This window comes from Fukomys damarensis, unplaced genomic scaffold (genome assembly GCF_012274545.1).
Source record: "Fukomys damarensis isolate Sample0158 unplaced genomic scaffold, DMR_v1.0_HiC HiC_scaffold_16, whole genome shotgun sequence".
In the NCBI taxonomy this organism is placed as follows: domain Eukaryota; kingdom Metazoa; phylum Chordata; class Mammalia; order Rodentia; family Bathyergidae; genus Fukomys; species Fukomys damarensis.
The window spans coordinates 118,276,958-118,304,900 of NW_022900928.1; the positions used below are offsets into that span (position 1 = coordinate 118,276,958).

Genomic DNA, 27,943 nt, shown 5'->3' on the forward strand with positions numbered 1-27,943 from the left:
AAAAGCAATCTTAGGCAATAAGAGCAAAGCAGGAGGCGTCCTAATAAAAGCTTTCAAGCTATATTACAAAGCAACAATGACAAAAACATCATGGTATGGGCACAGAAACAGACATTTGGATCAATGAAATAGAACAGATGATTCAGAAACAACTCCAGGCACATTCAGCCATCTGATCTTTGAGAAAGTGACCAAAAACATAAGATAGAGGAAAAATAGCCTCTTTAACAATTGTGCTGGGAAAACTGGCTATCCACATGCAGAAGATTGAATTGAGACTTGTATCTCTCACTGTGTACTAAACTGAAATAAAAGTGGATCAAAGATCTAAATGTTAAATCAGAAACATTTAATCTTCTCAAAGATAAAATAGGTAAAACACTTGAAGACATAGGTGTAGATAAGGACTTTCTGAGCCCCAGTTGCACAAGAAATGACATCAAGAATTAGTGAATAGGGTTATATCAAATTTAAAACTCTGTACAGCAAAGGAAACAACAAAGTGGAGAGACAACCTACAGAAAGACCAGATTTTGCCAGCTACTCCTTGGACAGAGGACTAATGCCCAGAATATAGAAAGAACTAAAATAAAATTAAGACCCTCAGAATAAAAGACAATTAAAATGGGCAATTGAAGGGCCAGGGATTTAGCTCAGTGGTGCCACCACCTGCCTCACAACCACAAGGTCCTGAGTTTGATCCCTGGTACCAAGGGGGAGGCAATTGAAATGAATTGAAAAAGAAATATAAATGGCTAACATACATGAAAAACATTCAACATTTCTGGCCATTAGTGAAATGCAGATTAAAACAACTTTTACTCCAGCAAGAACGGCAATCAAGAAATCAAATAGGGATGGGGATTTAGCTCAGTGATGCCACCTGCCTTGAAAGCACAAGGTCCAGAGTTCAATCCCCAGGACCAAAAAAAAAAAAGAAAAAAGAAAAGAAATCAAATAATAACAAAAGCTGCCGAGTCTAGGGGAAAAAAGAATCATTCTACACTGTTAGTGGGAATAGAAACTAGTACCACCACTGTGGACATCAGTATAGAGATGCCTCAAAAAACTAAAAATAGAAATTCCATTCAGCCCAGCTAATTCTCCTGGTAGGTATCTTCCTGGAAAAGTTAGACATCATATTATAGTGATACATGTTTATAGCAGTACGATTCATAATAGCTGATTCTTGGACAGCTCATATGTCCCACCCACAGATAACTGGGTAAAGAAAATGTGTATTTATATACAGTGGAGGCTTACTCTGCCATAAGGAAGGGTAAATTTTAGTTATTTGTAGGAAAATGGATGCACCTTGAGATCATAATGTTAAGTGAAGTAAATCAGACACACAAGCTTAAATAGCATGTGGTTTTCCTAATATGCGAAGCCTAAAGTATAATTAAATTAAAGAGCAAAATAAAAGGCATGTAATAGGAAACAGGGAGATAGATCTTTTGCAAATGGGAAGGGGACAGGACCAAGAGATGGAATTAGGGTGGCAAGAGGGAGAGGAAAGGGCTGTAAAAATAATGAAGATGTGTTATATGCATGTACCAACTCCCCTTGATGAATATAATTGTGATGTACTCAGAATGTGCACTAATTAAAAAAAAAATAAATGCATCCCCCCAAATGAAAAGATTCTTCAAAATAAATCACTAGCAATGATTTGTGTGTAGATTATCTCTTGTGGAATTAGAGATGAACTTTTGTTCATATAGTTGAGTGAAATGGCAGGCAGGAAAGGTGAGGGATGTTTGCAATCCTAGAACTGTGGGAGCCTGAGGCAGGAGGATCAAAAGTTCAAGCCCAACCTGAGCATTTAGCAACTTGGTAAGACCCTTTCTAAAACAAAACAAAAACCAACAGACAAGCACAAAATAAAAAAACACTGGCACTCTAACACAGCATGGAGGCCCTGGGTTCAATGCCCATTATTGCAAAAAAGAAAGAAAGAAAATAAACAAAATAGCACCTGTGGTGCACACCTGTGCACACACATGTAGTTTTGGTCTCCAGAGCTCTTGGGAGGGTGTGGTCAGGAGAAGGGGCTGCCTCCGCCAGCCCACTTCATCTCACCCTCCGAAGAGCTGGGATCCAGGGAAGATGAGAATTTCTGCAGGTTGGGGACAGCTGCCCAAGGTGCTGAATCTGAACATGACCCACAATGGAGTGGGCTGCACCCCTTTCCCGTCCCAGTGACAGGGACCCCCAGGCCCAAGCGTGGAAAGCAGAAGCTGTGTGGTCCTGATACAGAGCAGAGTCCAAGGGTACCGGTTTATGGTAAATCATAAAATCTCAAGGAGGAGCTTGGGCCCCCAACGTGGGAAGGACAGAAGGGCATCGGTGCCCATAAGCGAGGGCTGGGCTGAAGGGCCCTTTTGGGGTGTCAGGACCCCTATGTCTCCTTGAAGGGCCCTAATTGTGAACTTCTGGCCCTAGCCTTGGTTCCAGGCTCCGAGCCCCCGGGGAGTCCTCCCTGGTGTTCCACCCCCTAGGACAGGGCGGACAGATGAGGCTCCCCCGCCCCCCGCTATGAAGAGGAGGGAGGGTTGGCGCCTGTGCCCCTCCCTGGCAGGCACTGTCCACCTGCAGCAGGGCCCAGGCCCTTGGCGGAAATGAGCCCCATCCTGCGCTCACTGGCTGGCTTCAGAGCCAAGGGTGGGGCTCATCACTGCTGTCGCTGGGCTATGGGTGCCCAGGGACCCAACGGGCACCTGCCTCCCCACCCCCTCAGCCATTCTCTCTCTCTGGGGCCCTATCTTCCCTTATATGGCGAAGGCAGTTCCTAGAGGAGGGGGGTGAGGACAAAGGTCGCTCTCTTGCAGTGAACTCGCCACAACTCCCTGAGATCTCCCAGGTGGCGGAAGTCTCCTCTGACAGGTAAGGCCACACGGTGGGGACACATGGGGAGCACAGGTGGTGGGGAGAAACAGGGTCTTTGCTTCTTATGGACAGCCTGGGGTCAGCTAGAGCACCTGGGAATGGGCTCGGGAGTGAGCGGGGGCCTTGAGATTCTGGAAAGAGCAAGGAACCCAGAGCCCAGCAGGTCTGTCCTGGGCCTCCAGGGAGAGAAGTTTGGAGGCCCCTCCTCTGTGACTGGCCCCAGGACCATGCAGGGTGTCACCTTCTTGGACTGCCTGGGGCTGAGGCAGATCTTGGGACTTAGAGTTTCTAGACTTAAAACCAAGATAGTCCGAGACAGACCAGCCTTGCGTGGTCACCCTGACCTGAGCATTCTCTTCCCCCTCAGTTCATCCTTTTGCCCATTTCTTCCTCATTTGAAGTGGTTTCTTTCTTTATCTCACCATTCATTTCCCAGACACTTCTGGGACCTCAGGGTCCTCACCTCCCGGATCCCAGATGTGAGGCACAGCATGAGGCACTGAATGGGAGAATGGGAACATCTCCCCTCCATGAGAACAGGCCCTCTCTGTCTGGTCCCATTCAGCTAAAATGGGGGTGGGAGCCAAGTCCAGCCCTGGACCTTAGGACACACTGGCCGCCCTCCTCCAGGGTCATCTACTCAGACATTTTCCTGTCATTGAGGGGCAGAGCCTTGGCGCTGAGGGGCTGGGGGCTCTCCAACCCTGTGCCTTCACAGACCAGGGAAAGTAGGCGGGTGTCCTTTGACTGAGGGGAGGAACCTGCCCAGTGCAGAGACAAATGAATGAATGGGAACTGAGACCCTGGGCTCCCTAAAGCTGCACCCTAGGAATCACAGGGCAGTGGATAAGAAAGGAAAGATGGCTAGAGACAGCAGGTTCCTAATTCCCTCCAGGGACCGGGAAGGTCCTCCTTTTATTCCAGTTGAGTTTTTCACCTTCAGTGGTATTTGTTGAGCACCTACTGTCAGCTAGAGTCTGGGGGGGCCCGCAGAGACGAGCCTGTCTAGGTTGGGGAACTCATGGACCTCAGGCTTATAAAGAGATCGTTTCATCATGATGTGGTCTGGGGCAAAGTGAGACATCAGTCCAGGGTGGCGGGGTGGGGGAAAGCCAGTCCATCTTGAGATTTTGGAAGGATCTGGAAGAACTGAAACCTAAACTGAGTCTGGAAAGGCATATGTGTTGGGCAAGTGGAACAGGTGGGGAGGGAGTTGGTGGAGGGCACAGCAGGGGTGAGATCCAGCCTGGGGCCAGGGCTAAGGATACCCTTTTTCCAGGCTCAGGACATAGAAGACATGGGCCTAGGAGTGAGGACAGTCATTGAATGAGTTCAACTCATTCAGTACGAGAGAGAAATGAGCACGGGTGCAAACCAGGGCTTTGCCGGCCAGGTCTGAGGAGTCAGGGACCTGTACCCTCTCCAAAGTTTAGGGGAGGTGCTGATCAACATGGGTAGGGGGCAGGAGCAGCTAGAGGTCACCATGGGTGGCCCGGGTCACCTTTCAGAGCCAGCCTCCCCTGAATCCCCTTATCCCTAGCAAGGCTGCCTCCCTCCCTGCTCAGGCTTCTGCAGCCTCCAGTCCTGCTTTCTCCCCAAAGAGGGCATGTGGACCCTGAATGTGGGCTGGAAGCGCCCCTTGTGTCCACCTCTAGTTCCTCCAGCTGTGGGTTTTCTCCTGGAGTCATGGCAGGCCACTGTGGTGACTTCTGAGGTCAGTGTGTAGCTGCCCACACCCCTCGCTCCTGGGCAAGGAATTAGGTCTGCAGTGTACAGTTGGCAGGTGCCAGAGTCTGTTTTGGAGAAAGGAGCTTGGGGACACGGACAGTGAGCGGAGTTAAACAGAAAATATTCTCTTCCTTTGTCTTCAAATTGGTTCTGCTGAACCTGCGGTTCCCTGGGACTCTTAGTGTTGAGGAACACCTGATGGAGGGGGCGTTGGCCTACAGGACACCAGGAGGAGCCTGGCCCAAGGGACTCCTACAAACACACAGCAAGCTGCCAATGATGGACACAGGTGGCCCATGTCAGCAAGGGACACTGATCAGACTGGGCCAGTGGCCTGGCCCCCGAACTCTAGAACACCAGAGAGCAGCCTCCCTTTGGGGCTCAGAACATGGAGTCTCCAAATGGCCGTTTATTATTCCAAGATGTGACTCAGAGTCAAAGTGCAAGGAGAGATTAGCTGCAGAGATCTGAAGCTGTCAGTGTGAAGGCCGTGACCTGCAGGGGCCACATGACCTTTCATTCATTAGTCACCTGTCCAAGGAGCAGTCAAGAGGGGTGACTCCTGCCAGGCTGCAGGCAGGGCCATGGAGAGTGGGGTGGGGAAACTTGGGATGAGATTCACTAGGGACAGGAGGTTCTCTGCCCTGGCTTGCGGCAGGATCCCTGGGGAGTTTACAGAGCACCCATGCTCCACCTCCCAGCAGCAGAAAATAAAGCAGCCAGACCCAGAGCTCACTCCAGCTTATTAAATCTGAACCCCTGGGGATGCGGCCTGAGCCCAGGTACATCAGTAGTTTTAAAAAGCTCCCTAGGTGATTCTGATCAGCACCTGGAGCGAACACAGCTACAGGTCAAAACAAAGCACCAAGCAGCCAGGAGAAACCTGGGGAGGGCGTCTTCTAGCTCAGTGGGGGAGAGGGGCTTACAGTATGGGGTTCACTCTGCCATTCATTTATGCATTCATTCCTCTCTTCTTCATTCCTCTCTTCTTCACTGTCTCCCTTTATCCATTCATTCATCCAGCAAATTACTCATACTTCACTAGAAACTGGAGTTAGTAGTGAGCAAGTAGAGAGTCATGGCCTTTGTGTTGTCTACATTTTGTGGGCCACCATGCAGTGACTGAAGGGTGTTTATGGGAGTAGCTCACGAGGGACAGGAAATTATTGCATATACTTTTTTTTTCTGTACCGGGGATTCAACCAAGGGCGCTCCCTCTCTCTCTCTCTCTCTCTCTCTCTCTCTCTGTCTCTCTCTCTCGCCCCTTCCCTCCCTCCCTCCTCCCTCTCTCTTTATCTCTCTCCTGTTCTGAGACAGGTTCTCACTATGTAGCCCAGGCTGGCCTCAAACTCATGGCAATCCTCCTGCCTCAGGCTTCCAAGTGCTAGGATGACAGGTGTGTACCACCACTCCTGGCCCCAGCCTCATTTTAATTAATTAATTAATTAATTAATTTTTTTTTTTTTTTTTGGTACCAGGGATAGAACTCAGGACCTTGCACTTGCGAGGCAGGCAGTGGATCCATTGACCTAAATCCCTGGCCCCAGCCTCATTTTATTTTATTTATGTAGTTTTGAAACAGGGTCTTGCTAAGTCACTAAGTTGCCTGGACTAGGCTTGAACTTTCAAACCTCTTTCTCAGCCTCCCAGAATGCTGAGATTATAGGGATGTGCCACCATGCCCTGATGCACACACTTTTTAAAAATTATTGTGGTAAAATACTCATACAATTTACCATTTGACATTTTTTTTAAACTGGGGATCAAACTCAGCACCTTCCATTTGCAAGGCAGGCACAGCCCCACTGAGCTACCCACCCCTGCACCCCATTTTACATATTTTAAAGCACACAATTCAGTGGTATTTAATCTCTTCACAATGTTGTGCAACCATCAATATTGCCTACTTCCAGATTTTTCTGCTATCTTAGATGGAAACTCTGTCCTTATTAGCAATTTCTTCCCATGTCCTCTGCTCTAGCACCTGGCAACCTCTCCCTCTATTTCTACAGATTTACCTGTCCTGGATATTTCATGTAAACAGTTATACAGTAGGTGGTCTTTGTGTCTGGATTCTTTCACTTAGCATAAGTTTCATCCGTGTATCCTTGAAGTAAAGTACTTCGTTCCTTTTCATGGCTGAGTATGTTTCATTATGTAGATACACCCCTCTTTGTTCATCCAGTTTGGAGATTTGTTTTTTGTTTTTTTTTTCTACCTTTTGGCTATTGTGAATAGAGCTGCTATGAACTTTAAGTACAAGTTTCTGTTATAATATTGGTTTTCAGTCCTGTTGGGTGCATATACCTTTAAGTCTTTATTCTCTTAGAAACTCTGTATGATTATTTATTTAGGTTTTTTGAGACAGAGTCAGAGTCACGCTATGTAATTCAGGCTGGCCTAATTCACTATGTAGCCCAGGCTGGCCTTGAACTGGAGGCGATCCTCCTGCCTCAGCCACCCAAGTGCTGGTATTACAGATATGTGCCATCACACCCAGCTATGTATGACTTTTTTTCTTTTGGTACAGGGGATCGAACTCAGGACCTTCCGCTTACGAGGCAGGCAGTGGAACCACTGAGCTAAACCCCCAGTCCATTGTATGATTTAAAACAAACAAACACGACTCTGATAAAAGATTTTCAAACACAGAAATTATAGGGGGCTAAATGAAGAAAGGTGTGTCCAGCAGGTGAAAGGGAGTTGGGGAGGTGTTTGAGTGAGAGGGATGTGATCAGAGCTGGGTCAGAAGGCTGGAGACTGGGCCCTCAGCCATCAGGGACCAGAATGGGGAGTCAGCTCTCCTTCCACTCCTAGGCTGTGGGCCTGCAGCCTCCAGGCACACTGTGCCTCTTTGGGCTAGGCTGGAAGGGCAGAGCCAGAAGCCCAGGACACTCCCTGCTCTGAAGCCTGGCTCCCACCTGTCTTCTTCTGTAGGCTCCTCCACCATGACGGAACTGAGCTCCCAAATAAAAAGATCTCTCAACATCACCACCCCTGGCATACAGATATGGAGGATCGAGGTGAGCCCTGCTGTGCTCGACGGGGAGGGGAGGGAGAGGCTGGAGTGCTCTGTCACTTTCAGTCCTGTCCTGTGGCTTCCTGGAGCACCTGCTGCCACCTGTCACTGGCTTCTCCCATCACTTCCGGCATCATCCACACCCTCCTCCATCTCCTCTCCTCATCGCCCACATCTCTACTTCCTCCCTTTCCCCTCTCCTCCATTTCTTCCCCATCTCCCTCAACTTCCTCTCCACTTCCTGCCCTCACTCATCTCTTTTTGTTCCTGCTCCTATTTTCTTTGTCATTTCTTCTGTCTCTGTGGGTTTTCCTTCTCTCATCTGCCTTTCCCCTGCTCTTTTTCTCCATCCCTTCCTGGCGTACATCTGCCATCTGCTTCCTCCCTGCCTCTCTTTCTCCTGCCCTTCTGACCTTGTTCTCTCCTCAGGCCATGCAGATGGTGCCTGTTCCCTCCAGCACCTTTGGGAGCTTCTACGACGGTGACTGCTATGTGGTCCTGGCTGTGAGTGGTCTGGCAGGGGCAGGGGCTCAGCAGAGAGCAAAGCCCACAGGGGTGTTGGGGAGGGAACACCAAGGTGGGACGGTGGGGAGAGACAGCATTTCCAGTGTGCCAGGTGCCCAGCTCAGTGGGGTCAGAGGCCTGCATGGGTAAGAGGTTCTTCCTGCCCTAGTGCCACTGAGCTCAAGTCCCAGGCAACTTTGGTGGATTCACGGTCCTGTGGGACCTTCTGAGTTGGTGTGATGCCGTCTCACCAAAGTCCCCATTTCCGACATCTGCAGGCACCTTAGTATCACCCTCTTTTTTCAAAAACATTTTTTTTTTTGGTGCGGGAATCGAACTCAGGTCCTTGTGCTTTCAAGGCAGGAGGCAGAACCAACTAAGCTAAATCCCCGGCCCCGTGTCACCTTCTTGATTTTGCTACCTGGTACCCCTGGCACTTTCAGGCATTTATATTTTTCTTTATATTGACTCCATTTTAAATACAGTTACTTAGCATTATAAGTGCACATCCCTAAGTAGAAAGCAGTGTTGTGTGTCATAAATATAAAGTTGCTAGAAAGTATTCAAGTATTTGCATCACTTTGTATGTAGTCGCCCTCCGTATCTACAGGGTATCAGTGGGTTCAACCAATCACAGATGGAAAATGTTCAGGAAAAAAAACCCAGTATCTGTATTGAGCATTTACAGACTTTTTTCTTATCATCATTCCCTAATCAACACAGTATAACAGCTTTTTCCTGAGCACTTCCAGTGCATTACATAGTCTAGGTAATATAGAAGCGGTTTAAAGTATATAGAAGGAGATGGGCATGGTGGTGAGTGCTTGTAATCCCAGCAGTTGAGAGGCTGAGGCAAGAGGTTGGACAGTTCAAGGCCAACCTGGACTACAGAGTGAGACCCTGTCTCAAAAAAAATAAAAATAAAAAAAGTACAGGGGAGATGTGTGTAGATTACATGCAAATGCTGTGCTTTTGGGAAATGCTGCTATAGTGTAAGCAAGTTATTTCCAAGATGAGGGGAGAGTGGCCCAGAGAGGAAGTCACCTGACTCCCATCTCAGTCAGGGGCAAAGCAAAGTGATGGCCCAGAGGTCCCGACCACCAGCCCGGTAGCTTCCCCGGTGCCGCACTGTCCCTGTGTGTGGGAGACAGGGAGGCGGGGAATCGCAGGACTGCGGAAGCCCAGGACCTCAGGCACACTGGATTCCCTCTCTCCCCAGATCCACAAGACTGGAAGCAACCTGACCTACGATATCCACTACTGGATTGGCCAGAACTCATCCCAGGATGAGCAGGGGGCGGCCGCCATCTACACCACACAGATGGACGACTTCCTGAAGGGCCGGGCTGTCCAGCACCGAGAGGTCCAGGGCAATGAGAGCGAGACCTTCCGTGGCTACTTCAAGAAGGGCCTTGTGTAGGGAGGGGTGTGCTGTGCTGGGAGGGAGACAGACTGCGGGGCGGGAGATGGGGGCTGAGCTGAGGAGGCAGAGACGCTGGGACCCACAGCATTGGTAAGAAGCCCTTGGGCAGAGGGAGGTGACCTGGCTCAGGGAAGGAAGCCTGAGGCTGTGAGGGGAGGCCAGAAGGACCCACAGTGGGTATTTGCTGATTTTCTTCACCTTCCACTCACTGCCCTTATTTCTGCTGCTGCCCTGTCCTGGGCCCTGTCTCTCTGAGTGTGCTGGTGCTGTGAGCTGTCCCGGGTGGTCATTCTGAAATCCTGTGACTCTAAGTACTGTGGACTTCTATAAATGAGCACCTGTCTGAGTGTCCTAGAGAGCTCCGTGCCTAAGGAGGCCTGTAGGGTGTCACATCAAGCCCCTTCCCTCTTTGGCTAAATGGGCAGATACCTGCCCTTCTAGATTTTTCTGGAAAAGTCTGAGATTCTGGGCTCTTGTCTTTCCCCTGGAAACCTGGGCTCTGGAGCCTGTTGCAGCTGACCTGTAGGACAGGCTAGGCCTTTCCCCATCTCCCCTTTCATCTTTGTCTCCTCTTCCCACACCACTGTCTACTCCTTTGGGTGCCTGAGCTGCACCTTGCTCTTCTTTTCTTACACTCCCCTGGCTTCTGGGTCCTGGCCTGGTTCAGGGTTGGGGCTAGCGTGAGAGAGTAAGGATCTGGGGTGCAGACTTTAGGAGCTGCTTACTGCCACGGATACATGCAAAGGCAGGCCTCAGGCTGGCCTCACGCTTGCAGGATCCCAGCAATGACCACTTCCTTACAGTTTACACCCTGGGCATCTCACTCATCTCACGTCACCCCCACCGGACTCTCAGGTGGCCCCAAGGGCAGCCAGGCAGCCAAGAACTTGGGACACAGGGGCCTGGCACCCCTCCCAGCCCTGCTTCCTCGGGTAGACTGTCTTCTCCCCTCAGGATCCAGAAAGGGGGCGTGGCTTCCGGCATGAAGCACGTGGAGACCAACTCCAGCAACGTCCAGCGGCTGCTGCATGTCAAGGGCAAGAGGAATGTGGTGGCTGGAGAGGTGTGCAGCCCCCTAGGGCACTGGTGGGGGCGGTGACATGCAGGGAGGGTTGGCCAGGAGACAATGCTGATGGATGGGTCCTCTGTGCGGGGCCTGGGCCTTTCCTGTGCACCCTAGGTGGAGATGTCCTGGAAGAGCTTCAACCGAGGGGACGTTTTCCTGCTGGATCTCGGCAAGCTCATCATCCAGTGGAATGGTCCTGAGAGTAACCGCATGGAGAGACTCAGGGTAACCTTCCCCGGGCAACACCCTCCTTGCAGTTCCAGCACCTGCCCCATCCCAGGCAAACTTACCAGACCTCTGCCTCAGCCAGACCAGCTCCCCACCCTCTGCCCCTGCTATAGGCTGATTGGTGGGGACAGAACCCGAGTCTCTATGTGCACGGGAGATGCATGGTGGAGTTGCTGTGTGTATGTGTACTGTGGCTTGTCCCCTCAAGTGGAAAGAGTCCCCACAGTGTGGCAGACCCCAGGCCAAGCCTTCGGGATCCAGGGGTGAGTGACAGTGGCAGAGCCTCATGGTCCAGTGAGGGAGCCAGGCAGGAGGGGAGATCTGGGGGTGTAGAATGGCCTCTAGGAGGAAATAGGGGAGGAGAAGGCCCTTGGGCAGGAAGGAGGTGGCTGGCAGGGTCTGCCAGTGCAGCAGGAGCCTGCAGAGCAGGCGCAGGTCTCACAGGGTAGCTTATGTGGCCAGATGTCTGCGTAAGAAGCTTAGGATTTCTGTTCCATGCCCCACACTATCAAAGGCCATCTGACCTCCAAGTGGAGACAGGGCCAGGGCAAGATCACAGCCAGCAGGGAGCCTGTGCCCACGCAGGTGCAGCAGAGGCCAGGGACGCCCAGGCTCAGCTTGGCAGGTGGAACCCACAAACTTATCTGCATGCTGAATGAGGGGTGTGGGGAGGAGGACTGAGGTTGACTCAAAGCCTTGAGCTGTAGAATCATGGTTTCAGGCTGAGTCCTGCTTCCTGAGATGGGGAAGACAACCTGGGGAGGGAAGTACAGAGGGGGGACTGGAGCTAAAGGGAAGGTGAACCGCAGAGTGTGTGTGGGGGGTGGGGGAGCACAAGAGGAACTGTGCCATGGGGGGCTATGTGCATGAATATGCACGTGTCTGTGGGAACTTGTGAGAGACTGCTGTGGGTGTAAAATGCTTGTGCTTGTGTGTGAGCATTTGTGAGGCTGTGTGTGCATCTCGACTGTGCAAGTATACTTTGGGACATAGAAACTGGGAACAGTACTATGATCCTCAAGGCTCAGCTCTTGTGCAAAACAATGTAAAAGCAAAAGCCCTGGCAAGTCCCCCCAGACACCCTCCTGCCGGAAGAGGAAGCCGGCTTTTCACTCTGCTCTCCTCCAGTCTTTCTCATGTACACCTTAGAAGTCTGCTTCCAGCTCTTATGGCTGCTGGGGGTGGCCAGGGGCTTGCCTGGCAGGGTTTGGGGCTGGTGGACGCTGCGTTGCTCCCTGCCAGCCTTCGTGGGTCACCTTGGCCTTTCTGCAGGGTATGACCCTGGCCAAGGAGATCCGAGACCAGGAGCGCGGTGGGCGCACCCATGTGGGTGTGGTAGAGGGGGAGAACGAGGAGGACAGCCCGCAGCTGATGGAGGTGATGAACTACGTGCTCGGCAAGCGCACAGAGCTGAAGGCAGCCATCCCAGACACAGTGGTGGAGCCCGCACTCAAGGCCGCCCTCAAGTTGTACCAGTGAGCACTGCCTGAGCTCTTCCTGGGTGCTAGGGACTTCCAGGGTGGGCAAGGTGCCCTGGCTGAGGGCTTGGGCCCTCCCATCTATGCCTCACTTTATCCTGCAGTGTGTCTGACTCAGAGGGAAAGATGGTGGTTAGGGAAGTTGCCACACGGCCACTCACACAGGACCTCCTCAGCCATGAGGTGAGAGGGCTGGAGGATACCCGGCTTCAAACAGCCTGGTCTGCCTCTCGCCAAGCAGGAAGAACTTCAGGGTTCTGGGACAGGCATGGGAGGGAAGGCTGGCCTAGCCCAGCGTCCCCCTCACCATGAGGCTCTCAGCTGGGTTTTCTCTCCTGACTTTAGGACTGTTTCATCCTGGACCAGGGGGGCCAGAAGATCTTTGTGTGGAAGGGGAAGAATGCCAATGCACAGGAGAGGAAGGAAGCCATGAATCAGGCCTTGGTAGGGACAGGGGTTGGGAAGGAGGGTCAGGAACATGCAGATAGCAGTGGGAGGCTAATGGCCCTTACCAGGGAAGATTCTACAAGGACAGGACTCGGGGCTGGTTCCACCCAGCTATTAGGGCTGAGGGGACATTGTGTAGTCATCTTGAGGAGTTCTTTGCATACCAGAAAGCCAATGACCAGGTGACCTGGGGCCTCCTCAGGATCTGAGCTGTCACCTACCCATGCTCAAGGTTGGTTTAGAGAGGGAACAGGATAGCTCAGTGAGGCAGGGGATTGCAAGTAGTTCAAGCCCAGCCGGGGCAATTCAGCGACTTGAGACTGTGTCTCCAATAAAAAATAAAAATAAAAAAGGGCTGCACATGTAGCTCAGTGTGAAGGCTCTGGGTTTAATTCCCAGTACTACAAAAAGGGAAATGGGTCAACTCAAGGCCAGGGCCAAGTCAGAGTCTGTGGTGATTGCTGGAGCTGGAGTTAGTAACCCAACAGGCTTGGGGTGGGTGTTGGATTGGAGGATGGGTTCAGAGTTAGAGTAGGGGATTGAGTGTTAAGGTTAGAGGGGAGGTGGGGTCAAACTAGGGGTCAGATTTGGCCTTGTGGTTGGGATCAGAGTTAAGTTTGGGGTCATTATAGTGGTGCTTCTGATCACGAACTTCATTCTTTCCGTGATTCTAGTCGCTGTCGAATTGGATAAAAACTAAGTCAAGCTTCCCTATAAGGTCAGCATTGAACCCTAACAATGAATTTGGTTCTTGTCCCATTTGGTTTGTAACCAGAATTGTGGAAAGAATTAAATTTGTGAACCGAGGTAGCACTGTATTAGGTTCAGGGTTAAGGTCAGAATGAGCCTTGAGGTGGTTTCAGGTTTGACCTTGAAGTTGGGATGACAGTAAGGTTAGGTTTGGAGTTAGCATTGGGATCGAGGCCAGGGGTAGGTTTGATGGTGGGTCTGGCTGGAATGAGATCTAGGCTTTGGCTTGCACTGGAATTGGGGTTGAGGAGGAACATGGCATCCAGCCAGCCCACTACTCCCCCTGCCACCTCTCCTCTCCCCTTCCCTTCCTTTCCCTTCCCAGAATTTCATCAAAGCCAAGCAGTACCCAGAGAGCACACAGGTGGAGGTGCAGAATGATGGGGCGGAGTCAGCTGTCTTCCAGCAGCTCTTCCAGAAGTGGACTGTGCCCAATCGGACCTCAGGCCTCGGCAAAACCCACACTGTGGGCTCTGTGGGTGAGGGCTAGATTGGGGCAGAGAGGGAGTCCAGAACAAGGAGCTGGGCCAGTAGAGGAATTCCCTGCCTCCCACCTTCCTTCCCTGGTGGGTCGCTTCCAGGCACACTTTCCCTGGCTTAGAGCTCTTCCTGGTGGGGTGTAGACCCTGGGTAACATGCATAAACTTGAGTACCACACAGAGGGAGCTAAGAATGATCTGCCTTTCCTTTGTAATAGGTTTGGGCCTCCCTGGGAGCCAAACAGCTTCTGTAGACAATATTTGCTGAAGCCAAGCTCAGAGCTGGGCTCAGAATTGGGGGGAGGTTGAAGGGAGAGCACAGCTCCCATCACAGCAGAGCTCCCTGTTGAGCTGAAAGACAAGGTCAACGCTTGACTTCTGAATGCTGCAGGGCTCCAGACGGGTAGATCAACAAAGCTAAAACCTTGTTCTTGTCCCCTTTTTTGCCCCCTGGCTTCTCTGGGAGGCTTTGATGAAGCAGATATTTTACAGTCATGGGGATGTGATTCTGTGCTGTAGCTCTGCTGTTCTCTATTTTTACAAATTTGGGTGAGCACTGAATCTCTTCTAGCCTCAGTTTCCTCATCTATAAAATGGTCTAACAACTGTAGTCACCACCCAGGGCTGTTGTAAGGACCTGGGGGACCTCAGTTGGTGAGAGCTGGTGTCATGATTTCCCCCCACGGCAGCCAAGGTGGAGCAAGTGAAGTTTGATGCCACATCCATGCATGTGCAGCCCCAGGTGGCTGCCCAGCAGAAGATGGTGGATGACGGGAGCGGGGAGGTGCAGGTAGGTGCACGAGGGGGCCGATGATGGGTGGAGAAGGGGTAATGGAGGCCAGCCTGGCCTCCACACTGATCTCATACTGGCCCCAGGTGTGGCGCATTGAGGACCTGGAGCTGGTGCCTGTGGAATCCAAGTGGGTAGGCCACTTCTATGGAGGTGACTGCTACCTGCTGCTGTACACCTACCTCATCGGCGAGAAGCAGCACTACCTGCTGTACATCTGGCAGGTCAGGCTCCATCTCATCCCACACAATCCCAGCCAGCTCTGCTGCTCTCTACCATGCACCTGCTATCCTGCTTGGGTTGAATAGCCCTGGTGATGGAGAGCTCACCCCCTACAGAGGCAGCCCATTCCATCTTGTGGCAGCTTTGGCTGTGAGATCCCACGGAGTGTCCCCATTCACCACCCTTTTCTAAGGCTCCCTGCCAGTCCCCATCACGCTGCACATTCCCTTCCCTTGCTCTGCCTGAGGGTCCTGTAATCCAGAGGGAGCTGGGAGATACTTGGGCGCTTGTGGGGGGTGAGTGGTATGGTCTTTTCCAGAGCAAGGACCAATGAGGAGAAGGGCAAGTTGGGGATCAAGGCTGGGGTTGAGCTGGGTCAGGGCTGGGGTTGAAACTGAGGTTGAAGTTAGGTTGGGTTGGGGGCTGGTGGGGAGGCCTGTTGGTCTGGGGCCAGGTCAGAATTGGGGACAGAGTTGTCACTGAGGCTGGCTCCACCCTATTCATTCCTTCCTGCTCATCCCCAGGGCAGCCAGGCCAGCCAGGATGAAATTGCAGCCTCGGCCTATCAAGCTGTTTTCTTGGACCAGAAGTATAACGATGAACCAGTCCAAATCCACGTCCCCATGGGCAAGGAGCCACCCCACCTCATGTCCATCTTCAAGGGACGCATGGTGGTCTACCAGGTGTGGCTGCTGGGCTGGGGCAAGTTTGAGCATCCATGAGACAGGGAGGTGGGTATGGGGAGAGGGTGCAGGGTGGAGCCCATTCCTCGTAGAAGAGGACCCTTCAAGGCTCTGTCAACGGTGTGGAAATGGTAAGAAAAATAATCACTTACTTAGTTTAGAAAAATACACAATGGCCTGAGTGGTGGTATACAACTATACTCCCAGTTGTCTAGAAGGCTGAGGATGGCAAGTCTGAGGCCAGCCTAAGCAACTCAGCAACTTAGTGACTCAAACATTTAAATATATATATTTGGGGGGGTCTATTTTTGAGATAGAATCTTGCTGTGTACGTAGTTCAGGGTGGCCTTGCACTCACTGTATAGCACAGGCTGTCCTCGAACTTGCTGTGCTCCTCCTGCCTCAGCCTTCTTAGAGCTGGGATTATAGGTATGTGCCCCCATGCCCAGCTTTTAAAAATTCTTTTTAAAGAGTTAGGAATTAAGCTCAATGTAAAGGCCCTGGGGTCCATCTTCAAGAAAAAAGGAAGGAAGGAAAAAAGAGAGAGAGGAAAAAAAAAGAAAAATCCATAATGAGCCCTGAAGGGCAGGTACTGTTCACCCTCTGCGCTCTGACTCCTTGAATCCTCTACATGAAAAAGGTTTTATGCTCAGTTTGCCGAAATGATGCACCTGTCCAAACTGTGCTGGTGCCTTCCAACAAAATGAAATAGACACCTCATGCAGCTGTTTAAGCAATAATCTGCTTATTGAGCACCTTCTAAGTACACAGTCCTTTGAAACGCACCAAACAAGGACAGGAGTGGCAGGCTCCTACCATGGACTCGGGAGAGGACAGCCTTGTGCTTGTGTTCAAAGCGGGACAGGGCAACAGTCATCTGGGACTGGACATAGAGTTCAAGGGGGTCTGCAGGAGGTCTGGATGTCTGGGGCAGAGTTGAAGAGCTTGGCGGGGATCAAGCAAGGGCTTGCAGTGTAGGGGGGCCATCAGGGCCCAAGGCAGGTGCAGGGGAAAGGCCTGCGGGGGACAATGAGAAGCTTGGCCAAAGCACCCCCAGGCTTCGGATACGGAGCAAGGCGGCAAAGGCAGCTGGCATCTCCATCCCTGGGATCTGCACAGGCCCCACTGAGGAGCTGGTTTTATTCTCAAAGCAGTGGAGCGCACCAAGAGGTTCTCAGCAGAGCAGTGCCAGGATCAAAGCCAGCTTTGGAAAGATTAGCCTGGCTACGATGTGTCAGAGGAGCTGGAGGGGTGGGAAGACCTCACCCACCTTTCTTTCTCTGTGCCCCACCCCCCACTGTCATATTTACCAAGTCGCTCATGCCTCTGTCTTCCTGCCCTGTGCCACCTGCAGGGAGGCACCTCCCGAGCTAACAAATTGGAGCCTGTGCCCTCCACACGGCTGTTCCAGGTCCGGGGAACAAGCGCCAACAACACCAAGGCCTTTGAGGTCCCAGCCCGGGCTGCCTCCCTCAACTCCAATGATGTCTATGTCCTCAAGACCCCATCCTGCTGCTACCTGTGGTGTGGGAAGGTGTGCACAGGGATCAGAGGGTGGGGAGGCCTTGGCCGTCACAGCAGACAGGCTTGGGGCAGGAGTCCTGGCCCACCAGCTCACACTCACTGCGTCCCCAGATGCCTCGTAGCTATCTCCCTCTCTGCCCCACCTCTGAGCATTCCTAGGTCCTCTGCCTTGGTGTCAGAACCAGACTCTTGTTCTATTTGTCACAGGTCCCCTTAGGTCTGTCTTGGGCTCTCTCAGCAGCTGCACCTGTCAGTTATCTCCACTGTTGTCTCTGTAGTGGAGACCCATCACCTTTTGCAATCCTTCTCTAACCCTCTGCAGACTTCCTGTCTCCTCTGCTGTTGACCGTGTGCACAGGGGCCCCAACCCAGGAGAGCTCTCTCACACCCCAGAGCTCCGGGCAGGGGACCCGTAGAAGGGTGGGGAGGGGTGGGACCAAGAGTCTCCCCCAGCACAGCTGACCCCACTCTCTGCCCAGGGCTGTAGCGGGGATGAGCGGGAGATGGCCAAGATGGTGGCTGACACCATCTCCCCAACGGAGAAGCAAGTGGTGGTAGAGGGGCAGGAGCCAGCCAACTTCTGGATGGCGCTGGGCGGAAAGGCCCCCTATGCCAACGCCAAGAGGTAACTGCAGGCTCCCACCTCCGGCTCATGCCCTGACACAGAAGGGCCTGCCAGTGTCCAAGCCCCGTCCTCAGAGCCTACAACAGGTGTGGACAGAGGGGTTGGTATACCAGGCCCCCAGGGTGACAGGAAGGACAGGGGGCAGCCAATGGCCTTGGAGTCTTTGGGGCACGGTGCTGTGACCACACTGCTCACTAAGGGATGCCCAGGCCCAGGGTTGGGGTAGCTTTCTTGGCAAAAGGCATTGGCAGGAGCTCCTAGCTTAGGAGTTGGCAGGGGTGACTATTTGCCCTTGAGGAAGAAGGTGCCAGAGCCCAGCTCTGCCCTTCAGTGCTGGCATAGGCCTGGGATATTGAGAAGAACCAGCCATAAACCTCCTTCAAATGGGTTTTGGGGCTGGGATGTAGCTCAGTAGTAGAATGCTTGCTTAGCCTGTGCAAGGCCCTGAGTTCATCCCCAAAACCAAAGGAAAAAAAAAAAAAAAGCAAAAACAAACCCAAAACAAAAGCAAGCCAGGGATTTAGCTCAGTGGTGCCTACACCTGCCTTGCAAGTGCAAGGTCCCGAGTTTGATCTCCAGTATCAACAAAACAAAACAAAAAACAAAAGCAAGTGTTTTGTCTACAGAATGTCTATGATCCACACGAGGAGCGATAAAGGGAAGATAGAGGAGAACTTCCTACCAGGGCTATGAAATGCATGTTCATGTTCAGAAAAGCAGTGGGGATTTACTCTCAGGACAGGAGGGGACCCTTTTGTCTATCATAAGCTGGGGCATCTGGTGAGGCCTTTCCATGCCTGAGTCCCTCAGAGTTCTTGTCCTTGAGCCTCCTTCCCCCAGCTCCTCCTACCAACATGGTCTTCCCTCCACCCTGCAGACTGCAGGAGGAAAACATGGTCATCTCCCCTCGGCTCTTTGAATGCTCCAACCAGACCGGGCGCTTCCTGGCCACGGAGATCCCTGACTTCAATCAGGATGACCTGGAGGAGGATGATGTGTTTCTGCTGGATGTGTGGGACCAGGTAGGATCGAGGGCCTGGGAACTGCCCTTCCCACCCACCTTGATCCCCAGGGCCAAAAAGTCCCAGAGGCTGCTGGATTCAGGAAGCATTAGAGTTTTCTTGAAATGGAATGATGAACAGCAGGAACTGAAGCAAACGAGGAAGAAGGGTATTGTACCCAGAGGGGCTGCAGGGCAGGATGGAGCTACGGTCATTTAGCTGGGTAGTGGCAGGGTCAGGGCTCTACTAGTGGACATCTGGGGTAAACTGAGCCAGAGCCCTGTGGACCAGAGAGGAGAGGAAGGCCTGACTGCTGGGACTCTCCACAGATCTTCTTCTGGATAGGGAAGAATTCCAATGAGGAGGAGAAGAGGGCTGCGGCCACCACTGTGCAGGAGTACATCAAAACCCATCCCAGCGGCCGCGACCTCAACACCCCCATCATCGTGGTGAAGCAAGAACATGAGCCCCCCACCTTCACAGGCTGGTTCCTGGCTTGGGATCCCTTCAAATGGAGTGTGAGTGGCCCCAACCCAGCCTGGTCCTCACAGCTCACCATATCCACCGCAAAGCTGCCCTCTTCAAGACACAGCCTAGAGGGCGGCTGGACTCCTGCAAGCCTTTCTGTTCCTTTGGGATACATGACCTGCTTATTTGTAAAAGGGTCATATGGAGCTTAGAGTAAAAACTAGGGCCAGTAAGGCCCCTGATGAGGGAGAGGAAAGGAAGCTTTTTTTTTTTTTTTTTAATTAAACTGGTTGTTTACACTACCTGTAATCCCAGTACAGGCAGGAAGATTGCAAGTTCAACCCAGCCTGGGCAATTTGGTGACTTAGCAAGATATTATCTCAAAATTAAAAATAAGAAAGGGCTGCAAATGTAGTTCAGTGTGAAGGTGGTAGGTTCGCTCCTCAGTACTGCAAAAAATAAAACAAAACCCCAAGGCTAACTGTAGTGTCTGGTTTGTATTCTATATTTAGAGCCAAGCTGCTGTATATGATAGGCAAGGGTCATATATCTTACAGATAAAAGCCATATTTTTTTATTAATTCAGCTAGGCATGGTGGCTTATACTGTAATCCCAGCACACTAGAGGCAGAAACAAGAGGATGGAGATTTTGAGGCCAGCCAGGGCAGCATAGCAAATTTGAGGCCAATCTGGACTACATAGTGAGACCCTGTCAAAAAAGATTAATTAGAATTCTTCAATAGTCACTTTGTTAGCCACATTTTTTTTCCAGTAGAGGATGATTGAATCCAGGGCTTTTATACTGAGCTATATCTGTCGCCCTTTATTATTTTTTATTTTGAGACTGTCTTGCTAAGTTGCTGAGTTGCCCAGGCTGAGCTTGAACTTGTATGATCCTCCTGCCTCAGCTTCCTAGACTGCTGCTAGCCATAATTCAAGTGCTCAGTAGCCCCCTGTGGCTAGTGGCTGCCATGTTGGAAAGTGTAGGTAGAGAATATTCCCATCACCACAGAAACTTTTCCGAGACCGTGCTGACAGGAAACATGTTGCTTCTGAAGGACAGAAAAGCCGGATATGGTGGCAAACACCCATCATCCCAGCACTCTGGGTGGTGTCAGGATCTCCCTGATGCCATGCTGAGTGAATGAATGAAGGAATGAGCTGAAGAAGGAACCAGTACAGACTCAGGGTGACGGAAGGGCTGCTGCCAGGCATGGAGCTCCGAGAAGCTCTGGCATTGGGATTTACTGTTTTGCAGTTTGCTGGGATCCATCCTCAAGGTTAAACTCCGATTATCAGCTCGGAAGTCTTTGAATACACATACATGCACACACACACACACATCATATTTGAGCTCTCTGTGTCCCTAAACTCGTCTGTTATATAATTTACAGCCCCTAGGGCCACCAGGCCAGGGCCTCCCTCCACCTGGGTCTTCCTCTGTTCCCCTGACAGGGCTTGCATTTGTAGGTGCCAGGCACTGGAGGTGGGCTGCAAGGAGGCCTCTTCCGCTGCCTGTCCTCCTCTGTGGCAGGGCTCCTTTCCTGTACCCCAGGACCCCTGAGCCCTCTAGAGCTCTCAGTGCAGAAGGGTTCTCAGTGCTGCCTGTGGCTGCTTGCCCAGACCTCTCCATCCTATAGCAAGTAGAGCCAGGACAAACAAATGCGCAGCCATCCCTGAGTCTAACCTTTCCAGAGGCCTCCTCCAGCCTCAGCCTGAGGCTTGCTTTTCCCCTTCTCGCCACCAGGGCCTGGACCCAAGTCCTTCAACTCTTGAAGGAAAATGGCCTTTTGTCTCCCCTGCTGAGATTCAGGTCTGATCTGTTATTTACTTTATACACAGAATGCCAAATCCTATGAGGACCAGAAGATGGAGCTTGGAAATTCTGAGGACTGGAGCCAGATCACTGCTGTGAGTACAGAGTAGGGCGGCTGGGCCCCAAGTAGCTGGGGGGCCGTCAGAGCCAAGAATGTCCCATAGAAAACACCAATGTCCTGTGCTTCCTTCCTGTCTCCTTTCACTTCTTACAGAAGTTTTTCTTGCTGTTTAACTCCAATGTGTCTAGCTGTTTTGCCTTCCATTTCCTAGTCAAATAGTTTTCAATATTTTTCACCATACTGGGGATCAAACGTAGGCCCTCATGTATGCTAGGCAAGTTCTGTACCACTGAGCTACATCCCCCAGCCCCAGTTTCTGATTTTTATTATGCAGAGACATCTGGACGATGGGACAACATATTAAAACACAGATTTCAAGACTCCCAAGTATTATGGTTTATAGAGTTTGGCTCTGCATGCAGGAATCTGTATGTTTTAAATAAAGGGCCCAACAACTTGGTGACTTAATATTAAGTCTCAAAATAATAAGAAAAAGGACTGGGAATGTAGCTCAGCATGAAGTCCCTGGGTTCAATCCCCAGTGCCACCTTTTAAGAATTGCATTTTGAGAACTAGTGATGCTTCTCCACACCCTCACTCTTGGGAGGCCTGCTCTAAGCAGAACACTTGAACCTCCTCTGATCTTTCCATTAGTTAGCAGAAGCTTATTGAGCCCATAGGCCTGGGGTATGGGAATATGAAATCAAGCCTTTCCTTCTAGAAATTTGTGAGCTCACAGCGGAGACAAGACAGAGGCAACTCTGCAGAACTGCATAGAGGGCCTGAAAACAATTTCCCTGGCGTGTGGGGCAGTCAACACTCACAGGCCCTGCACCCAGAGGCTGAGAAGCCCAGTGTGCTCGCCATTCCTCTCTTGCTAGGCCAATGAGGCTGACTGGAGAGGACAGATAGGTGAGGGCCAAGTGACAATATCACAATGGATAAGAGAGAGAGGGTAGATCTCAAACCCTGGAGGGGGCAGTGAAGAGGTTAGTAAGTCATTGAATAAAAGTCATCCTGTCCCAAGTGACACTTTGGTCAGGTACAAAGCCCTAAGCTGGTGTAGCTGTGGGGTCCAATCCAGGTAATGTGTTCTTATGAGGAGAGTGTGTGTGTGTGTGTGTGTGTCTGTGTGTGTGTGTGTGTTTGTGTGGTGTGGCAGGCTGGGCCAGGCCATGGAAGTCTTCCTGAAGGTGGTACTCTAACTAGTGGCTTCCTTTCCTTCCCTAGGAGATCACAAACCCCAAAGTGGATGTGTTCACCACCAAAACCAGCTTCACTTCTGGGCCTCTGCCCATCTTCCCCCTGGAGCAGCTGGTAAACAAGCCTGTGGAGGAGCTCCCCGAGGGCGTGGACCCCAGCAGGAAGGAGGTGGGTGAGGCCCTCTGACAGCCCCTGAAGATCTGGCTTGTCTTTTTGTTAGACAACCTAAATGACCCCCACAGGGCACTGGATGCCAGGGGACACCCTGGTGAACTAGACAGACCTGTCCCACTTTTCTGCCAGTTTATGTCCCTGGGTGACAGAGATCAGAGAAGCCTGAACACACTGATCATTTCAGTGCTGTGTCACCAAGATAAGGTACAAGGGCCATGGGAAGTATTATAAAAAGGAGCCTGATTTAGTCAGACATTTTCCTCTGAAGTGTGAATAGGATTGATCGATTGATTATTTTAGACAAGGCCTTGCTAAGTATTCCACAATGTCCTAGGCTTGAACATGGGATGTTCCTGCCTCAGCCTCCCAGAATACTGGGATGACAGGCATGCATCACCATGTCCAGTTGAGATTTACATTTTGAAAAGATGTCTCTAAGCCAGGGAGCAGTACTCTTCCAGGCTGAGGCAAAAGGACAGCAAATTTGCAACCAGCCTGGGGAACTTAGTGACTTAGTAAGACCTTGTTGCAAAATAACAAATTTTTAAAGAGTGCTTGGAGTGTAGCTCAATGTGAAGGCCCTGAGTTCAATCCCTAGTAGAAATAAAATAGCAGTCTGGCTGCTCAGTGAAGAATAGACCGGAAGGTGGCAAGAGCAGTCAGAAGGAGAGGCAGTAGCAGAGCTGGTCCCTGTCATGCTGTGTTACAGCATTGTCCTTTGAGGCACCCAGAAGTCATCCAGATTGAGATGCACATTAGGGTGGGGGCCAATTCAGAGGACCTGGGGCAGAGATGGAGCCCACAACTCAGCACATGGTTCAGCTGGTACTGGCAGTGCAGGGGAGGTCTGGCAGGAGTAGCACAGCAGGAAGAGCTCCTCAAAATCTCTTTTTCTCCATCCCCCCACTCCCTTCCCCCCCACCTCCCCTCCCTCCTCTCTCTGGAGAGATTGAACCCAGGCCCTCATGCATGCCAGGCAATGTGCTAGGCAATGCTCTACCACTGCTTGGAGGACAATGTCCTGTGTTCTCTCTTGGATTCTCCCATCTGTGTGGTGGCTGGGAGGCTAGAAGTCACCTATGTCCTCACTGTATCATAGGCCCTGGTACATAAAGTGCTCTATTAATGAAAGCTGTTACTGCCTGTTCTGTATCCAAGAAAGCAGGTCCAGCTGGAGGGGAAGTGGTTTGCTTGATGTTAACTAGCTAGCTGGAAAGCCAGAATGAGAATTCTAGCTGGGTGTGGTGATACATGCCTGTAATCCTGCACTCAGGAGGCTAACACAGCAGGATTTCCACAAGGCAATCCTGGGCTACACAGCAAGTTCAAGGCCAACCTAGAATACATAGCGAGACCCTGTCTCAAAAATTATGATGACAACAACAACAACAATTCAAGTTTTCTGAGGGCCACTTTTACCATCTTTTTTTTTTCTTCATTGCACTTTTACCATCTTGTTATGTTGCAAAAAGGACATATGTATTTCTAAAGAGAAGGTTCGCCAATGTTAAAGAGCTCACTATGTTGGAAGCAGTTGAAGAAATAGTTTCCCAATTGAAGAAGCCTCAGATTTTACAATCAGTTATCGCTAGCTGATTTTTTAAAAAAATCATGGAAGTAGTGTGTTTCCTTGTGAGAGAGCTGAGTTCAATGTCAAGGGTGGAGGGGAGGAGAGGTTTTCATATCTCTCTGGCTGCTCCAAACTTGGAAGGTGACCGCTGACAAGAGTGGGGTGGTGGCCTGGGCTACAGGCAATAGATAGATAATAATCTGTTGAGTCCCAGTGATAAACCTCAGGGAGGCGGATATGGGTGAGGCTGGTAATCAGCAGGCAAGACGATGGAGCTCAAGAGCATGAGCCACGGAAAGACACAAGTCCACTGGGATGGGCAGACTTTGCTATCTAGCTTGGAGGGTCGGAGTCCAGGAGTCCTGGCAGAGCCAGGCACTGTGCAGCTGCTTGCCGGGACTTAGGTAGGACACAGCCACAGCTGTGAGGAATCCGCTAATGCCCAAAGTGCTTATGTTTACTCACTTCTTCCCAAACAAGGTCTGCATTGGCTTGCTGGGGATGGAGAAGGCTCCCAGCACCTAGCTCTCAGGAGCCTGCAGGAAAGAATGCCCAGGGGAGGGAGGCAAAGTTAATGACAGGCTAAAGAACCAGGGCATCAGGCCCACCTGAGCTTGAAACCTATCCACAGTGTTTACCAAGAAGTGCTGTAATGCAGGGCTCCCTAGGAGTCAATAAATGTCCCGGAGGGCAGTTCTGCTTCATTGGAGCCAGCCCAAGATTTCAAGGAAGCTCACTGCGCTCACCCCTGTCCCATCTACCTCTCCATGCCTGCAGGAGCGGGAGGTGAAGGCTGAAAGATGCTGTTTTTATAGCTATTTGAATTTGGATCCTTATTTGAGTGTACCTGGAGAGTAGTTAGCTGCCTTAACCAGCATTATGATAGTACCACTTTAGAGCTGAGAACAAAGGTGGTTTCAGTCAACAATTCTCTGACTTGTGGAGATCCCTATATTAGCTTTCTTGTGGCTGAGACACAATACCTGACACCCACAACCGAAAGGAGGAAAGGTTTAATTTGGCTCATGGCTTCAAGGAATTCAGTCCATGGTCGGCTGGCTCCAAGGCAGAGGGAGTGATGAAACAAAGCTCTTCAGCTCATGGTGGTTGGGAATCCGATGGGAACAGCGCTAGAGGAATGGGCAAGGGACTCGATGTAGGTAACACTTCCATGACCCACCCAGACACACCCAAGATCATGCTTTACTAACCTGCTAGGCACTGCGCTCTCTCTCTCTCTCTGACAACTTGTTATGCAGTTCAGGTTGGCCTTGAATTCACTATGTAGCACAGGCTGGCCTCAAACTCATAGCTATCCTCCTGCCTTAGTCTCCCAAGTGCTGGATCTGCTACGCATTTCTTAAACCAATGAGGTGACACATTAGGGTCAAAAACCACAATACCAAAGGCCTGGACAGTTATGACTCCCAGTTATGATTTTCAAGCTAAGAGCAAAAAGGTAAAATTGTACAATCTAGTCTTCTGATCATGTACAAAATGAGAGGTACTGGCACGTCATTTACTCAAATATTTTGTTTTCTGCTCAACAAAGCAGGGGATTTGGCTCCGTTTGTTCTTTGGCCTTCCTGGCTTCTCCTCTTAGGATCCTTCTCCTGGCTTGGGTCTCCCACCATCTAAGCAAAACCTGCTCCTACATAACTACATTCACTATGAAATAGAAGAGTGAGGAGGCTTTGCAATGTTCCCTGTTAGCCAGGAACAAACCTGAACAAATACAAAGATTGGAGGGATGAATGCCACCACCGATAAACAGCGGTGCACACGCAGCTCCAGGAGGGAGATGACAAGAGCTCTGCACTGTGTGCCTGAGGCCACTCAAGGCAGGGAGCCTGTGCTGGAATGAAATGACCTTGACTTCCTTGAGCTGAGCATTAGCGTCAGCATCTGAAAACAGGAGGACAGTTAGCCCTCAGTATCCATGGGGGACTGGTGGTAAGGCACCCCAGGATACCAAAGAATGCTTAAGTGTTAAATGGCATAGTGCTTGCATATAATTTCTGCTCATCCTCCCATATACTTCTGTTTTGAGTCAGGGTCTATGTAGTCCAAGCTACACTGGAATTTGCCAGGGTGGCCTTGAAATTGTGATCCTCCTGCCTCAGCCTCCTGAGTGCTGGGATTATAGGCATATGTCACCTGTATACTTTAGATGACTTAAAATGCATAATACAATGTAACTGCTACGTAAATAGCTGTTATGCTGTATTATTTAGGAAAGTACAAGAAAAAATTTGTTCATGTTTAGTAGTTTTTTACCCTAAGATTTTCAACCTGGTTGGTTGATCCATGGATGCAGAACCCACTGATAAGAGAACTGACTGTACTCAGATCTGCCTGTCTTCATGAGCACCTCAGTAGTACTTGTTAAGATTGTCGCTTGCTCTGTCCATTAGGACCACTTAGGACTACTTCCCTTGTAGCTGGTCTGCCAAGTTGCTCCAAAGCTAGAGCCATGTGTCCTGTGGTGGCAGTGAAAGCTTATCCATCCACCCTGAGTAAACTCCCTAGCCTGGGGCTCATGTGCTGGCTTTGTGGGCTGGTCTGTAATTTGCAAAGGTAGATGACCCAGATCCCCCCGCAACCAATACCTTTTTCTATGTAGTAGTTTCATCCTCATAAAAATAAAAATTGGTCCTTGAGATTTCTCCCATTTTATGGAGAGGATAACTAAGGCCTAAAGAGCAGGAACACTCATTTCTAAACTAACATGAATTTGACGCTGGTAGAAAATAAAGCAGCTCATTTTTTAAATTATTATTATTGTCCTTTTGTGGAACTCCCAAGTGCCGCTTGCCCTGCTCTTCATCCCTCTCCTGACTCTCACAATATTTGCTTTTGCTCTTCATTTGATTGATTCTGTGCCACACCTGTATGACTCAACCTCGCAAGCCTGGGAAGACTGTGACCTTTGTCTTCTGGCCCTTTTCCTCTCCTAGGCACACCTGTCTGTTGAAGATTTTACCAAGGCTTTGGGAATGACTCCAGCTGCCTTCTCTGCCTTGCCGCGATGGAAGCAACAAAACCTCAAGAAAGAAAAGGGACTTTTTTAAGAAGCAAGAGTAGTTGTGGTGGTACAGCAGCACCCTACCCTGCTCTCGAGGTTTCATCGTCATTACTGGTTTTAGACCTATGCCAACTGAAGAGAACATTCCCAGCTGGCCCTGAGGCTGCAGCATGTGGCAATGCTGCTTTTGTTTAGTAATCTACCCACTCCTTCAGAAAGATGCTCCCCAGGGAGCCTGTGATCTGAAGTGGGGAGGACCGTTTTTCTTGTGGGATCACTTCCTTTTAATCTTGTTATAAAGCTTCCCCTCCTCAGAGAGGCAGCCCAATGCTCCCACATCAGTTCTGAGCCACTCCTCCATTTTATCTACAGCAGGGGAGCTGAAGCATTGAGCAGTCTTGTATCTTTCCCACAGTAATGGCCTCTGCTTCACTCACGCTTTCCTCACTACCTTACTCAGGTGCTAAGCTAAAGAGGACCCCTTCTTTGGGGAGTTGAATGGCTTAGGAGATTGCTTTCCTGGGTTACACGATACTCACTAAATAATACCTAGTGAGAACAGCACATCCACTGGTTCTAGGCCTGAGGCCCAAAGCAAAAAGTGAAATGAAATGCTAATAGTTTACCCTCTGTCTCATTCTAACAAGGCAGGGGCAGTGTAATCCAGAAGCCTCTGCCAAGCTTCACACTCCTCAGAAGAAAACCATAGGTACTCAGTGGTAACGATGGCCTAACATCAGGCTGCTGCATGGAATCCAGGCAGCCAACG

General features: G+C 50.7%; 1 protein-coding gene across 2 annotated transcripts; it reads left to right on the forward strand.

Moving 5' to 3' along the window:
- The first annotated feature begins 2,681 nt into the window (after positions 1-2,681).
- Vil1 (villin 1) lies at positions 2,682-27,936 on the forward strand. 2 transcript variants are annotated; one of them, XM_010611914.3, is made up of 20 exons: positions 2,682-2,886; positions 7,555-7,640; positions 8,066-8,140; positions 9,360-9,556; positions 10,518-10,626; positions 10,744-10,854; positions 12,130-12,332; positions 12,440-12,518; positions 12,681-12,779; positions 13,858-14,011; positions 14,701-14,801; positions 14,888-15,025; positions 15,548-15,706; positions 17,061-17,240; positions 17,710-17,855; positions 18,733-18,877; positions 19,186-19,374; positions 21,168-21,236; positions 22,433-22,573; positions 27,107-27,936. In XM_010611914.3, the coding sequence occupies exons 2-20, from the start codon at positions 7,566-7,568 to the stop codon at positions 27,218-27,220; spliced, it is 2,484 nt and encodes an 827-aa protein (XP_010610216.1). In that variant the 5' UTR covers positions 2,682-2,886; positions 7,555-7,565; the 3' UTR covers positions 27,221-27,936. The 2 variants fall into 2 exon arrangements, with proteins under 2 accessions (XP_010610216.1, XP_033620525.1); XM_033764634.1 differs by lacking the exon at positions 2,682-2,886 and adding an exon at positions 7,232-7,296.
- Positions 27,937-27,943: the final 7 nt, after the last annotated feature.

Coding starts and splice junctions, on each gene's coding strand:
- Vil1 (XM_033764634.1), top strand. Junction 14,012..14,700: donor CCACACTGTGGGCTCTGTGG/GTGAGGGCTAGA, acceptor CCCCCACGGCAG/CCAAGGTGGAGCAAGTGAAG. Junction 15,026..15,547: donor ACCTGCTGTACATCTGGCAG/GTCAGGCTCCAT, acceptor GCTCATCCCCAG/GGCAGCCAGGCCAGCCAGGA.